The 17400-nt window shown below is 40.5% G+C and overlaps 1 protein-coding gene across 1 annotated transcript in view; it reads right to left on the reverse strand.

Moving 5' to 3' along the window:
• The window catches only part of NELL2 (neural EGFL like 2), a 450032-nt gene that overhangs the window by 213470 nt on the left and 219162 nt on the right, over window positions 1-17400 (reverse strand). Inside the window, exon 10 of the mRNA XM_082256070.1 lies at window positions 1906-1997. Within this exon, the coding sequence (XP_082112196.1) occupies window positions 1906-1997 (92 nt within the window). The remainder of the gene's footprint in view (window positions 1-1905; window positions 1998-17400) is intronic.

The following is a 17400-nucleotide window of genomic DNA, read 5'->3' on the forward strand; positions in this document are numbered from 1 at the left end:
TGCCACTCCCTGGTTGAAAAAGGCTGCTTTAGCCTCTTTCACATGTTTTTCACCCCTTTGCACTATTGCAAAAAGGCTGAAAACACAGCCCAATAGCTCATCCTGAAATTTAAAGGAAATCTAGGGTCACAGCATATACTTTTCATTTTAGAACATCAGCATTACACGCAATATAGTCAGTTAATAATTACAGGATATTATTTTACATTTTAACCATAGATACAGTTTAAACACATGAGTGGAAGAGTTGGAGCCGTTTTTCTTCTCCCATCTAACTAGCTTAGTTCAACATTTCAGTGAAAGACTGCTAATCCCAATGAAATCTACATCTATATATGCACACAGTATATATACACATAGTACATAGAAACACTTTGATACATACATAGATACAACACTGATACATAATACATAGATTTACACTTTGAGGCACTGGCTGACATGAATGTGGACAGCAGAGTGGCTAAGTAGTTATAACTTCTGCCTAGCAGCTAACTATCTGCCTGGAGTTTGCATGTTCTTCCTGGACGGGTTTCCTCTAGGTACTCTGAATTCCCTCAACACTCTAAAGACATGCTAGTAGGTTTATTGGCTCCTGTCTAAAATGACCCCAATATGTGTATTCATGAATGAGTTAGGGACCTTAGATTGTAAGCTCCTTGAGTACAAGGACTGATGTAAATGTATACTACATAAAGTGCTGCATACATTAATGGTGTTACGCCTGTAATAAATAATTGTGTGTCATGGTGAAGGGCTCCAGGGTTGATGTTGATGCTTGCTATGGAGGAAACTTGTTGTCCTCTCAGAATGTTAATAAGTCCTCATAGGGGTCCTGGAGGCCTGGGCTTTTGGGTGGAAATAAGCCTCCTTTCTTATGTCCACATCTTGTCAGATAGGCAGACCTCCATGTTAGTCTCAGCTGTGCAGAGACCTGTACTGTATGTGTGCACTGACTGATTCTCATCATGGATCATTCTATAGCTCTCTCTGCTGGGGGAGCTAGCTGCTGGGTGAAAGGCGAAGTGCTGACAGAACACTAATAAGGTACAATTTCTGCCTGTTAGTTTTGCAGAACCCATTAAGGGCCACCCCATTAGTCAGCAGCTGACCTGAGTTTAGTTAGTTGCTTGGACAAGCAGATTTTCTGTTTTATGCTATGGACTTGCTATACAAAGCCCTCTTGCATTCAAAAGGGCCACTAGAACTAGAGTACTCTGGTAGCATTTTCTGGCAGTGGGGTGCCTTAGTCAGCTTGACGCCCCCTCCCTGATGAGCCTATATTGAGTTTCTACAATCAAGGTATGGTGTAATGAAGCTATAGGTTACAGGATGAGAGCATTACACAACAGAGATTGGGTAAAGCTCACTGGCTGAACCCAGAGCCAGCAAAACTAAACTGCATAGTACAAAAAAATCTATTTTATAAAATAGAAAAAAAAAAATGCTCAAACGATATAATACATGTCAAAGCACCTAGATGTGTACCTTTGTCATACAAGGTAATGTGCCCCTGACCCATGTCATTTGAATCATCAGGAGCTACAAACCTTTGTAGATACACACACCCTTGTAAGTGACTTGCATGAACCAAATCAGTAGTCAGATCATGCAAGGGTAAACATGTGGGTGATATATGCTGTATACGAGCATCTTAAGTGCTTGCTTGAAAAATCTCTGCATCCAATAAAAAGGAGGGTGTGCTTTTTCTCCATGGAAAATTGAACTATCCTTTCACTGCATGAGTGCTTTACAATTATACTTACATGAAATGCCTTTATAGGCAACATAAAACATGTTCAAACATTTTTGCAGATGAAATATATTGATATTACAAATAAACATCTTCTGTCTCATAGAAAGGATGGGCCTTTTGCCTAAAGAATAAATGAAGCAGCAGCTTACCCTGCATTCAAACAGCATACACACTCCAGAAGTAGAATAGGCGGTTTGCCTTTCTCCTTCAAAATACAGCTGGCCTTGGTATACACACGCAGCTAATAAAGAGAAAGATACAAAGAGGTTTGGTATTATTCAGAAAGTCAAATCACTTTTTTTTTTACTGCATAAATATGAACAGTAGCATCAACATTACATATGTAAATGTCAGCAATATCTTGATATTTAAAGCTAAACTCCTTGTAGATATAAAAGACCCACATTGTTACAGCTCTGTAACCATTGAATCTTTTTTTTTTATTAGTATAAGTACCTGAATTTTACAAAGTACCAGCTCCTTGCTGTCCCTGTACAGCAGAGCTGGAGTGTGAGAGGAAGAAACAGTGCAAGGGGCCAATCAGTTCATGTGCTGACAGGAAGCATGTTAACAGGGAGAAAAAGCAGAGTGACAACGTTTATCAGTGTGCTGCTTCTCCTTTCACTGTCCAGTCACAGGCTGGGTTGATCCAAGATGACCTGGGCTCAATGAAAGGGTTGAATGATGCTGGCCATCAGACTGAGGACATCTAGTGGCTGAAAAAAATACTGCCAAGGAAATATCACACCATCTTTTATTTTAGATTTTAAATGTGTTAATCATTTTTAAGTAGAATTTTGCTTTAAATTGTAGTGAATTTGAACGCTTATAAAAACTTAAATGTCAGGGTGCCAGGAAACCAGACAGCACAATGATGCAAGAAAAAATAAAGCAGTTTATTAGGGCAACAATAGTAAAAGCACAGCTCACACCGTCTTATTTTAGATTTTAAACGTGTTCATCATTTTTAAGAAGAATTTTGCTTTAAATTGTAGTGAATGTGAACGCTTATAAAAACGTAATGTCAGGGTGCCAGGAAACCAGACAGCACGAAGATGCAAGTAAAATAAAGACATTTATTAGGGCAACAACAAATGCACAGCAAGAGTGAGGAGGGAAATCAGGAACAGCCGGGGTCAAGTCCAGGGGCGGGTAGTCATCCAAGTCGGGGTCGAGTCCAGTAGTGGGTAGTCTGCCGATGCCCGATCCTCTGCTGATGCGGGGGTCGAGAGGCAGGAAAGTAGTTAGCCAAGTCAGGTCATGCACAGAGAAACACAGAGAACAGAAGATTGCTAGCAGTGATGCACCTTGGAGCACAAACACAAGGGCAAGGACTGCAAACAATTAGGTGTGCAATGTCATCACTGAGCGATGCCCAGGCAGCAGGCAAGTGATAATGCAAACAGAGTTTATAGGAGACAGCAGTCTGTCCAAGGTGGCTGCCAACAGGAAGGCAAGGTAAGACCTTGGCACTGCAGGATAGGTCTATACAGTAAACCCCCCTCCATTGCGGGGGTTACGTTCCGGACCCAGCCGCGAAAAGTGAGAATCCGCAAAATAGGAAAACCCTATTAAAATGCATTGTAGGCATGTTTTTTTACTGTCACTGTACGTGTAAAAGCATTTTAACCACCTCCCACCCGGGCCATTGTACATATACGGCCGGGTGGGAGTCTCGTCCTTCTGATCGGACGTTCCGGAACGTCCTTCAGAAGGAGAGAGATCGCGCCGCCGCGGGCACGTGCAGCGGCACGATCTCGATGTGCCTGTGTCCCTAGGACACAGAGCAACAAGACTCGGCAGGAGGGCCCTGTGATTGGCCCTCCTGATCACATGACGGCTGTGTCCAATCATAGCCATCATGTAATGTCAATACAGCCGTTGTAACGGCTTCGATCTCTTCTCCTCCTGACAGATCCTGTCAGTGAGGAGAAGAGAAGAGGATCGATTCTGCAGCTGGGGTGATCAGTGAGTATTTCTAATTACTCACTGATCACAGGGGGGGTCTGTGCTTGTAATCAGATGATTGATTACCAGTGCAGCCCTGGGGGGAGGGGGTGCCACTAAAGCCACCAGGGATGCCCACCCATGACCACCAGGGATGCCCACCATGGCCACCAGGGATGGCACACAGGGCTCAGAGAGCCTACCAGTAGTGCCCCCCTATCAGTGCTGCCCACCAATGCCATCAGTGTTGCCCACCAGTGCCCGTTATTGCCATCTATCAGTGCCGCCCACCAGTGCCCATTATTGCCCACCAGTGCTGCCTATCAGTGCCCATCAGTGCCCCCCATCAGTGCCGATCAGTGCCGCCCATCAGTGCCACCTATCAGTGCCCATCAGTGCCGCCTATCAGTTCCCATCAGTGCCGCCGATCAGTCCCCATCAGTGCTGCCTATCAGTGCCCATCAGCACTGCCTATCAGTGCCCACCAATGCTGCATATCAGTGCTATCTATCAGTGCCACATATCAGTGCCCATCAGTGCTACATATCAGTGCTACCTATCAGTGCCCATCAGTGCTGCATATCAGTGCCAACCCATCAGTGCCACCCCATCAGTGCCACCCCATCAGTGCCACCCCATCAGTGTCTCCTCATCAGTGCCTGTCAGTGCGGCGTCATCAGTGCTCATCAGTGCAGGAAAAAACGTATCTATTTACAAAATTTTATAACCTAAACAAAAAAATATTTTTTTATTTGTGCACCAAAAAAGAAAAAACCTGGCGGTGATCAAATACCACCAAAAGAAAGCTCTTTTTGTGGGGAAAAAATGACACAAATTTGGTTTAGCTACAGTGTTGCATGACCGCGCAATTGTCATTCAAAATGCAACAGCGCTAAAAGCTGAAAATTGGTCTGGGAAGGAAGGGGGTTTAAGTGCCCAATATTGAGGTGGTTAAGGTCTTTAAACACACTTTTAAAACAATAGAAACTCATTTAAACACATAAAAGATACTGAGAGACATAGCAAGAGCTATGGAAAACACAAAAATATTTCATTTTTAATGATTTATATAGTAAAATAACATTACAAAAAAAAACGCAATATACCGGGACCACAAAAACTGAACCGTGATGGAGCGGGGGTTTACTGTATATATAATATTTAATAAAAATAATATATTTAGGATATTGACACGTAGCTAACTAAATTGAGGCCAAATACAAATCCTGTCTAGTTTTACTAGTACAGCATGCTATTTTTGAGAAAAACGTAAAAAAAAAAAAATCCTGAGCAATATGACAACTGCATCACTTGGCAGCTATGTAATCCCATTTGTTACTGTAATATTAAAATTGTAATAAATAAAAATTCATAAAGAGCTTGCTACTATACTCACAATAGACCTACAGGCAAACTATTTCTTAATACCACTAGAGAGGTCCTCAAATCACTGAACAGACAAAAATGAAAAAATAAAAAAAGAATAAAGTCAGCAAGCTATGCTGCAATTGTCTTCTGGAGCTGTAATGTTTACTATATAGCATATTGCATTCTTTTATTAGGCACTCTGGTGTCTCATCTATAGGCTGCAAAGGCAGAGATGTTTTCAGACAATAAAGTGGAATTGCCTTAATCTGAAACACCCAGGTATAAAAGACACCCTAAACCCCTGCATCCCTAAAAGCCATTCAGTTGCCACTGTCGCAGGATATTTTCCTTCTAGTCTCCAAAAAAAAAAAGTTTTGCTTTAAAGTTCTCAAACTTGTAAAGTGGTCCTAAAATGCTAATAACACTTCACAGGTGCCAATATCTTAGGTTAAGGTGGGTTTCTCTGTCACATACAGTGATAGGTTTAGTTACACAAGTCACTACAGAATCCTTCCAACTCTGGTTTGGGAAATTTGGATGATAATCGAAGCTGACAGCATAGAATGAACATGTCTCTATTATGTGAATGTGTCCACTTCAAGATTGTTTAGGACTACCTGGCTGTGCTACAGCACTACTGGAATAATGTGGAAATACATGACAAACGTTCAAATGTTTAACTGTACAGAGTAAAGAAAACCCTAGGAAAAACTAGTACAAATCTTTAGTGGGTTTACTAAAGTTAAAAACAAGATTTACATACTGTATATGCTTTAGGTTTGAATCCGCAACAGATTAACCTAGTGTCTTTAAAATTCTGTGTACATTTGTTCCCCATGAATACATTAGAATCATTCCAGAGATTCCCATGTGCATCTTTATTCCCTTGATGCCTGTGTCTACAATTTATTCTGCTCTCTTAATACCTCCCTTTGTAGCCACCTATTCAGTTGCACTGAAAGCAGAGAGTTCTTGATGGCAAACAATGAGTGAGAGGAAGGCCACATCCTGGCATCCTTATAGGCAAGCATGTTCCTCCTTGCTGACCACTGGTTGGCACAGAATTTACCTCTCCTGATCAGTTGCTTTTTTCCTTTTCCAGACGCAGGCCCGCTAGAATGTAATCAAGCAACTGATGGGAAGACTGCATAGGTAAAGTCAACACCATTCAGAGACCAGCTCCCTCTCTGGAATATGGACATCTAAAAAGAACATCCAGAGATGTGTTTTTACTTTTGCAATGAGCAGAAAGCTTACCTATTACCCTCCTGCTAGATGTTCTAAAAATCAGGATATGCTAAAAAACAGGAATGGATTGAGGATATGCACTCATTTGCAAAGTAAGAAAAAATATTTTAAAAATATTAGTACAGTGTTGTAAATCCATAGATGATTATCTTTATTAATACTTAAAATGGAACTAGAGTATTTATACTTACCTCCTCTCTTAGGCTCCATGTACATGGGACGTTGTTAAAAGTCCCTTTGAATGCTGGAATTTTTAGGACGTTTAAAACATCCGTTAGGTCGCATTTGCACCCGCGTTTAGCGGGCGTTTGCGTTTAGAACCGCTCCTAGAGGTCAAAAAATCATTCCCCTTTAAAATGGAAATATGCGAGCGCTGAACGCGGGTCATCGTGGTCGGTCACGTTCGGCCACATTCGGTCGTGTTTTTGCATTTGAAACGCCGGGAAACACACGTTCGAACGCAAATAATTGCTTTCCAAAAAACGTCCCTGAACTCAACTGCCTGCAAATGACTGTAAACGACCCTGTGTACATTGACAGATAAGATAAAATGTAGGTGGGTTCAGGGGCTTCTGAAAAAAACGCCCAACTGCTCCTAAACGGCCATTTACAACGTCCCGTGTACATGGAGCCTAATGGTCTGATGTTTGTGTGTGTGTGTGTGGGGTGGGCAGTCACTGGCATTGGTATCTTCTCCCTGGCTCCTTCCAGATGCCAATCCTCAGCAATTTTCTTTGGCAGGTGGGAGATGATGCAACTCCTGTATAGGCGCAGGAATTAGTCATCCCAGGTTACAGGCACTGTATCAGGCATGTAGGTGAATTATATTGCAGTAGAAAATAGCCTACTGATATTTTTTCATGTTGCCTTAAGTTCCACTTTAATGTAGTGAACTCCTTTAACTACAAAACTTGGTGTTAGGAATACAGTTGTGTGGTGTTGGTTTATTTCTTCTAGCCACCATTAATTGCATTGAAGCACTAATGCATTCCAATTGCACAGCAGTATGTCGGATGAAAAACTAAAAAAAAAAAAAAAAAAAAAGAAAGTTTGGCGACAAAACAGACAGTGATCAAAAACAAGAGAATTATCAACAATGGTTTAGGAGGAAAAAAAGATTTATGTGAAAAAACAGCCAAACCAAAGGCCTTACTTCAGCCTCATTAATATGCTGTAACATCAGCTAAGTGGACTGTTTAATAGACCGCATTACAAAAAAAAAAAAAAAAAACTCCTAATACCTTCTAATCAGATCAGTTTGATCAGCCTTTACAGAAAGCATATGTACGATCTTACAGCCAATAAATATGTTTCCAGTACTTACTAATATGACAGTTTACATACTTTGCTCAATAACGTTTTCTTTTTTTTTTTTTTTAAATAAAATATGGTTATGTAAAAAAGGCTTGCGTTGGTTAAATAGGGTTGTCTGTTAAAGAGGAAGAAAACCCCTCTCTTTACTTGGACCTACAGGTAAGCCTATAATATGGCTTACCTGTAGGTACTGTGATTATCTCCTAACCTTGCACAGCTTAGGAGGTATTCAAGAGTGCATGAAGCCGATGAGGTAATCGGTGCATGCCCTCTGATCCTCTGGCTTACTGTGTTGGACCTTCAGAGCCCGTGCCGCAAACAGGCGGCTCCCGTGCGCATGTGATGTCATTGCGGCTCTGGCCACTCACAGCACCAGGACCCAGGAATCCGGAAGTAACACCCTGAAAGATGTCAGCCATCTCAGCGGTGTGCGGGCACCGCTGAGACAGCTTCGTTCCAAGGTAAGTATTTCATAGTGAGCTAGTATGCGATGTTTACTAGCTCATTATGCCTTTGTCTTACAGGTTTTTTTTTTCCACTCAGGTTTACAATCTCTTTAAGGCAGGCCATACATGTTGCAAAGTTCTTTCCTGCAGCCATGAGATAGAAATTTGCACGATTTCCCATCAACACAGACAGTGCTGACCGAGGAAACCCTCCTACAAAGCAATTTGTAGCAAAGAGAAGACAGTGATTATTGTTAGTGGCTATAGTAACCGCTAGCGATAATCCTAAAATAATCCGGCAGGCTGATGATTGATCAACTTGGTACATTCAGCCTGCCCATTAACGGTTTGAATCTCAGCTGGTTCCTGCTGAACCAACCAAGATCCGAACCGTGTACGGCCAGCCTAAGAGGGAATAAAGGGTTAGGAACCGATCAGGGCTGTAAACGTTCACTGAGCTGAGCATGCTCGGCTCAATGAACATGACCGCTCACAGGCAGAAGGATGTATTTATGGCAGAAGAGACCAATAGGGTCTCTTGTGTCATAAACACCCTGCCTGTCAGCCACTTGTTCATACAACAACTTTACTTACACTTTAAAAGATGGCACTATAACCCAACAGTAAACAACAAAACATCTTTTCTCTCCTTAAGCCCAGGTTCACACTGGTCCGACATGAAAGTCGCACGACTTCTGATCTGACTTTGCCCTGCAACTTTAATCCGTCTTTGATCCAACTTAATGGGACTTTTACACTCTATGGCATTGAAGTCATATCAAAACCAGACCAAAGTAGTGCAGGAACCTTTTCTAAAGTCAGACAAACTTGTGTAGGATCAGTTAAGACAGCTCTTAAGGAAACCATGAATTTCACATGTCATCTGACTTGTACTCTCAGTAGCATTTGTAAAATCTACGTTTAAGACCCAATTATATTTTTATTAATAATACACATCAGCTCTTTCACTCAATAGTTGGTCATCTATGCTCCCATTTGGCAACTTGCATCAATGCAAACCACTGTTTGGTTAGCTGTGCCCCATCAAGCCACTATTTGTTGAGCTGTGTCCCATCCAATCAGTTTGGTGAGCTGTGCCCTATCAAGAAACAGATTGTTGCAGATTGTTGGGATGTGTCCTATCCAGCCACCATATGGTGAGCAGTGTGATATCCAGCTACTGAACAATTGGCCTTGTCCTATCCTACCAACACAGACTGTTTTTGGCAAGATATTATACAATTCACTAAGCTAAGAAATCTAAAGGCCTCTTTAAACCATCACCTTTACAAATAGTTGTATTTGTTGTATTGAAAAAAATCTTTCAATGTGACATCATGTATCTCTAGGAATTTGTGTTCCCAGTTTAAGTTTTTTCAGTAAGGGTTTATGTAGCTGAAAACTTTATGAAAGAGTTTTTCCAGCTCAGGCATAACAGTACAAATTATTGTAATTATAACCTTCAATGGGTTGACAAAAGGTGGGGGCAAGTACTTTTTGAAATCAAAGCTATATTGAATTAACAAGTTGCTCCCATTATTGGAATGACTACAAAGCTGGACTAAAGGTAATTTTTAACATTCCCCCGAATTTCTACAAATACATATTCAAAAGAGCTTCACTTTATCAATGATTCTCCTGAATGCAGTACAGCTGGGATAATATTAATCCTGCACCCTGATCCAGCAATCTTTTCTCCAACAAAGTCCTGACCACCTCCCCTTCATACTTCACATGCATGCTATGGCTCCATTCATTCTTATGGTTAAGCCATACTCCAAGGGACTGCTGAAGACCACCAAGAGCATTGATCAGGGAGGAAGATATTATCCCAGGGTACTGCAGTCGGGAGCGAGGGGTAATTTATTAAAGGACAACTTTACTAAATGTCTTAATAAACAAATTAATTTGTAAACTTATGGTACATTATAGTTACTGTTTTAAATAAACTGGCAGCTGAATTCAAAGCAATCATGCATCTTTAGTATTTTTACTGAGCACCTTAGGAATCCTTAAATCAAGGGGATCTCTTGGTCGCTGAGAAGCCTAGGCTCATTTAGTGCAATAAACCAATACCCCCCCCCCCCCCCCAAAAAAAAAAAAAAAAAAGACACTGAGGCTGATTAAAGCAGAACTACACTGCATCCGAGTACCACAAATGGCTTTTAATTATTTTGATATTCAAAGCAAACTGCTTTATTTTGCTGAGACAACAACCTCTAGTATTTCTAGCCTTGGCCACCTTGCGTATGAGCAGATGATTCCTATAGCTTTTACTTATTGGAATCCATCTGCCCTTAGCTCAGGGATGCAGCTTAGCCAATAAAACCTATCCTCCCCTTCTGAAGGCTCCTGGGATGTATGACATTGTGACATCATTTACCCAGGCCTGGAAACCAGAAATTAACTCAATACATGTAAAAAAAAAAAAAAGTTAAACAAGTAAATAGGATATACTTTCATGTTCATTTACAAATTCTAACAGTATAAGAATTAATATACTCAATGCTGATTGAGAGAGAGTAAAGTTATGCTTTAGGTTGGAAAACAGGGAAAGGTCACAGCTGTTTTTAACTTTCCAAAAAGTAATAACTTTCAAATGTACAAAACAACCAATGCCAATCAGTTATACTGTGAGCATCCATGAAACTTGCCTAGTCTAAGAGACCCGCCCTCACCATCAGTTCAGCTAGTACATCACCACATTGTCCCTCTTGCTCCTTGCTCTTGTCAAATGAGGTCATTCTTTTGCATTTTCCAGCCAACAGTGTAAAGGGTAGTTGGGAGCTGGAGAAGCAATTCATTAACCTTCTAGCTGAAATTTGTATTTGCACACAAGGGCGATCGTGGCTTTATGGTTCTTTGATACAAAATTTAAGATGCATGCAAACACCTGTAGGTACCTACTATAAAGTACTGATCGCACATTAGAATGAAGGCCACCAATGGGGCTTATTCCTCAAACTGCAGAAGAGCACAAGCAGATTGGAATTTTCGCTTAAAAAGCGAGAAAGGTTCTCGTTTAATTTCTCCATAAAATTAAAGTCTCACTGGGTGCTACTGGCAAAAAATTTGCTTTAGACAACCTTTTAGAAATCTCTAGTAATTATGGATCAAGCCCTGTATATACAATTTAAAATGAGTAATTTCTTAAAAAAAAAAAAAGAAAAAAAACCCACTATTTTTTTGGAATATCCTGTATAAGCACATAAACCACTGTCTTACTGTTAACTATGGTTTACTCTTCATCGGAAAAGATGTAGAATGTTTATATTCACCACCATTAACACAATGCCTGTTAACAGAAGTCAAGTAATTAGTTACACTAGTAGCTATTAATCTGCTGTTAACTTGCATGATGGAACAATTCAAAGAACATTAAGCCTGTAATGAAATCCGTGTCTGCATTTATAGGACTGTTAAACACATTTACTGATTAATCATTAATAAGAAAACTCTTGAAACCCAGCGATTGGGCAATTCAGGCCTCTTTTGTTAGCACTTTTTACTAATAAAAATAATTAATCTGGAGTATGGAATTCTACTGATTAATCATTAATAAGAAAACTCTTGAAACCCAGCGATTGGGAAATTCAGGCCTCTTTTGTTAGCACTTTTTACTAATAAAAATAATTAATCTGGAGTATGGAATTCTAAAACAGCAGCAATTTACCAACTGAGAGATGTTTAATAGGCATATAGTATTGTGATTTGTCAACAAATGAATGACTTCCTTCTATTTAAACACATATATCTGGCACCCCCCCCCCCCCAGGCATGGTGGTACCCCCAGAAACAGGTGTGGGCTGACATTTCACCTCAGGGTGTGGATTACTTAGGCAATAGTGTTATGTAAACAATAGGACGTCAGTCACTTTAAGATACAATGGAAACAAACAGAAGCACCACTCTGAGTGCAGTGAAAACAGTAGCTTTAATTGGACAATCAACAACTTACAAGATGGATAAGACCGGTGTACGTCAGACCCTCCAGGAGGCTGCAACACAAACAGCATAGTCCGGGCTCAGCACAATCTTACCAGATGGCTGCTCAGATAGTAAACCGAGCAGTAGACTGCCCAGCTGCCACTATGGGACCGCGTGTGTACACACCACCAGGTTCCTGGTATGGGCGTGAGGTCAACACAGGGGCATGGACTGGTACTTTAAGATACAAGCTAAAAGGAGTTTAACACTCAATCAAAACTCCTGGGAGTTATGCCCCATACACACGTGCAGATTGTCTGCAGACTTACCAAAACCATATAATATGAGGTCAAACCTAAACACTTTCAATTTGTATGCAATCCGGCAGGCCCTTGCACTACATAGAAAAGGTAAGTCTGCAGACAAAAGTCTGCAGATAATCTGCACGTGTGTATGGGGCATAAGGGAGTTCAGTACACCTGGTACTGGGCTGCATTCTCCATAGAACAAAAAGGCACCAGTACAGTCAAGAGCCTTTACGCTGATTCCAGCAATCTAACTTCTTGGTGGCAGCCATCTCCATTAGCAAGCAAGTCTTTCCAGTAGCAGCAGTATTAGTCTCGATGATCCAATCCTGAGGTTTTCCTAGGCTCTCCAGAAGTTCCTCACCCAAGACCTCATTAGGCAGGATGAGCTCTGGTACTTAATCTCAGACAGCATCTGCTCCTCTCCTGTCCCCAGCCAGACCCCTTCTGTGCCAAGCACATGTGTAGGTCCCAGGCTTTAGGCCTAATTACCGAGTTGCTCCTTAGGCTGGCCATACAGGTTCAATTTTCTTGTACAATTTTCTTTTAGACTTACCAAAAACCATATAATAGGAGGTCAATACTAAACTATTAATTGTATCCAATTAGGCAGGCCCTTGCACTACATAGTTTAAAGGTAAATCTAAAGGAAAATTGTACAAGAAGATTGAACATGTATGGCCAGCCTTACACACTCACCCCAGGGAAGAGCTTTGGGGGATGGGGGGGGGGCTACATTTAAATTTATGGGCATCGATTGGAAAAAAAACTCTTGTGTTCAATATTACATGCCCTAAAATATGTCCTACTTTACTAATACAGGTGATCGCATACTTAACCAACAGAGGGTTACTAAAAATGACTGTGGCAGGTCTCCTTCCTCAATCAAATTTCCTCTGCCTGTTGATCTGACAATGAAGGAGGAGCATCACATTGCTGAGGTTCTCCCTGACCAGTCCCCCCTGTAGGCATGTTGAACATTCGGCTAAGAAGAAATGCACAAACGATTAGTGCTTTTACTGACTGACAAAAACCCTTCTCCTACTGTCTTTGTACTGCTGAACTAGGAGACTGCTATGAATTCCATTTATTGATTTGTTAAAGTTTTTGTACAGCTAAAACCTTTTTCTCCTCCAGTTTTGGATGGAGTAGGGAAAGGGTAAAACACATCAAAACGCCATCACATAACTCGCGTTTATAAGCGTTTCGTTTATAGGGGTTTTCAATGGGGATACATTTCTGATCATTTTACAATTTAAAAATGCACATAAAGGCGATATGTAAACGTGGCACAATTGAAGTTTTTAACCGTTGGTTAGTAGCTGTTAAGTTCCAGCTTTCAGGAGAGGTTTTCAAACGTCCCGTGTACATGAAGCCTTCAGATAAAATGTAAATCATATCTTAGACAGTTGTGACTGACACAGTAAAAAATATGTTCCTATATGAAGATTTACCTTCACCTCTTGTTCTGGCTACAACTCTAAAATGTGGGATTTTCTATCACTTCCTGTCATGGCAACAATGTTCACTAAGGCAAATTAAGAGGGTAAAACCTAATGAATGAGATACAACAATAAAGGGACATGGGTTCTAGCCTTTCCTTTTTTTTTTTTTTTCCTTTCTATAAAAATAATGGCTAAACATACACTTAAATAAATACAGATGGGAAAAATCTAACATTTTCCGAATGCTGCCCAATGTCCAGTTTGTAAGAAGACCTCTGACCTAAAGAAAAAGGATTCTACTCTGATCCAGACAAAGGATTCCACGTTTTCTGCTGGCAGAGTTCCTAAATATAACAAAACAGTTCAAGAATGATTTACAGATTGAACATAGAACTCATAAACCAGAATTAAATCTGGAGCTCTGGTGTTTGGTTTATAAAAGCATGACCAAGTAAAACCCCTTTAGGAGTACCCAGCCACCAAACCAACCAGTACCAAAACCCTTTGTTTTAAATGATCTCCGCAATACATTTTTCTTTTAGGCTATAGTTCAATTTTCCTACATTTCTTCTTAGAAGCTGTGAGGGCTGCTTGGATGCAAATAAGCTAATCTCCTAAATGTTTAGATTAAATGTTACGTGTCTGCCCTGAGAGTCATGCTGTGTTAGACCAACAATTAAATTATCCTGGATTCAGTTTTTGTTTTTTATGGATTTATGCTTGCTCAGTTGCGGCAAATTGATATGTTTTATCCACGTAGGCCTATTATCTTCTGGAATACTATTAACAGAACCTCTTCAGGGAAATCGTATTTTCCTAAAACTGCAATGGTGTTGTGTTGTATGGTCAGTTAAATGCCAATAGTGCTTAGCTGAGTTCTTTGACGGTTAAAAGAAATGGCCATAGACCGGTGCAGAATGATCTCAAAGAAGTGGCTATGCTTGCACAACAGTAATTACTACAATGCCTTTGAAAGAGCTGCAGCAGCACAACTAGGGATGTGTTTCTTGTTTGATTTCTTAACACAGCGTCATGAATCTTAAGTAAGGAAATAGGCAGCAAATGTACTTTGCATACTAGCAATAAATATAACTGAACTTCTGCAGAGTTCAAGTGGCAAATTACACTTTTAGAGGCTACTTAACCAACAAAGAATTGCCAGTCTGAACTAGCACATTCCATGTTTTTTGTCTAGAACTTTTTAATCTAAAGACCAAAATAAGAAATTTGTTACTCTCCTGAGACCTAAGAATATACATTTTTATCAAAATGTCAGCAAAGCCATGCAAAGGCAAATAACCATGGCTCTACACATGCATACATACATTAACCACTTCTGGACCAGAAGGTTTTCCCCTTAATGACCAGGCCATATTTTGCGATTTGGCACTGCGTTACTTTAACTCACAATTGCGCAGTCGTGTGATGCTGTAGTTAAATAAAAGTGATGTCCTTTTTCCCCCTCCCCACAAATAGAGCTTTCTTTTGGTTGTATTTGATCACCTGTGTAATTTTTATTTTTTATAAACAAAAAATAGCAGCAATTCTGGAAAAAAAAACAATATATTTTTCACTTTCCGCAATAGAACATTCCCCCAAAAAAAGAAAAACTAAAATCTTTTCATCATTTTAGGCCAATATGTATTCTGCTACATATTTTTGGTAAAAAAAAAAAAAATCCCAGTAAGAGTATATTGATTGGTTTGCACAAAAGTTGTCGCGTTTACAAACTAGGGGAAAGATGTAATTTGTAATTTATTTATTTTTACTAGTAATGGCGGCGATCAGTGATTTTTAGCAGGACATTGCGGCAGATGGATGGGACACCCAGCTGACATTTTTGACACTTTGGGGGGGGGGACCAGTGACATTACTACAGTAATCAGTGTTAAAAATATGCACGGTTACTGTACTAATGACAATGGCAGGGAAGGGGTTAACACCAGGCACGATCAAAGGGTTAAATGTGTCTCTAGGGGGTGCTTTCTAACTGTGTGTGGGATGGACTTATGGAATGAACACAGGGACCGGTGTTCCTAAATAGGAGGAACACAGGAGCCCTGTGTTCATTGCTGACAGAACAGCAGTCTACAGTGTTTACAACGGCAGACTGCCATTCTGTCCACTGGGAGAGATCGTGGGTGCCCGGTGGCAATTGCAGCCGCCGGACCCGCAGATCAGCTTCTCCTGCGGCGAATGGGTGCGCCCCCCACTGGCGGTCCCGCGAAGCGACGTATAGCTAGGTCATTTCTTGGGAAAGAGCCGACCTGGCGCAGTGTATTTACTGCTGGCGGTCAGCAAGTGGTTAAACATTTTTTCTATTCAAGTTTACTCATTTGTAAACGCAGAAAAGTGAAACACTATCATTAATAAACCCATTATAATTCAAAACAAATAGATTAATTCCAATGTAATTGTTCATACAAAAAACTGTCTCAAGCTCCAGAGGCACATAGATAAGACCCCAATTAATGCAGGTCTATATTTACAATTTACCAAGATTTTTTTTTTTTATGCAAGCAGTGTAGGTACTTGAATTTGACGTGATGACAGCTTCTTGCAGTTACTGTACAGCAGATTTTAAACCCGGTCTGTGACATATCATTTACCACAATCTCGCATGCTCTGCCAATTTTCCTCAGTGTGCTAGATCACTAGTTACTACTTCATCAATTTTTTTGTTGGGACAAACCAGGCTACACAGTCATTTCTTAACCCATCAGAAACAGGTCTGTGACCCAATTTGGGTTCCGACCCATAGTATAGGCTTGACTGGTATAGGCTGCCCTATTAGGCCTGATTTGGTACAATGATTATAGTAGCAATATCACAATAAATCACCAATAGGCTCTCATTGAGCTTGCAGTGCCTATTGCTATACAATAGGATGTACAGTATATGGTGCCTACAATTTGTGCAGCACTTTACAATATACTGTTAGCAAAGATGACTGAACAGTTATAAGACAAGAGGGTTAGAAGGACCTCGTTTATGACCCTTTTACACTTGCGCAACTTGTCATGCAACTTTGGACATCAGGAGTTGCACGACAGGTCGTTCCCCGTGTTTTTAAATTACACCCATTCATATATGCACAACTTAAAGTTGCAGCAACTTCAAAGTAGTTCATTCACTACTGTGGTTCATTTTTCATGCAAATTGAGGGCCATAGACTTCAATGTTAACCTTCAGAAGTTGCATGAAAGTCATACAATGCAACTTGTGTGCAACAGTTGTCCAATAAAACTGGTTAAATCCAAGGTCGTATTCAAGTTGCACCCATCCAAAGTTGCACTCCAAACTCGGCGCAACTTTGGATTCGTACAAGTGTGAAAGGGCCCTTATTGAGAGATATTTTTCTCTCCTGCAGTATTGCTATTGGCTGTTTTTACTTTACAGACTCCTGATGCAAATTTGCTGCAAGATGTGCAGGGACTATGGTCTATTACCGTTTGCTGACCAAATTATGGAAAAGTGCTGGTATTAGTGACTTGCATTGAAATCGTTCTGATTCCTAGAAGGCCTAACACGACTACTCAAACCACACAACACAATCTGAGTTTTATTGAATTTCTATCTAGTTACTTAGCTACAAACCACTGCATATTTTGCAGATGTTTGAAAAATTGAGCCGACTGAATCAC

Source organism: Pelophylax lessonae, assembly GCF_965119305.1.
Source record: "Pelophylax lessonae genome assembly, chromosome: 4".
NCBI classification, from domain to species: domain Eukaryota; kingdom Metazoa; phylum Chordata; class Amphibia; order Anura; family Ranidae; genus Pelophylax; species Pelophylax lessonae.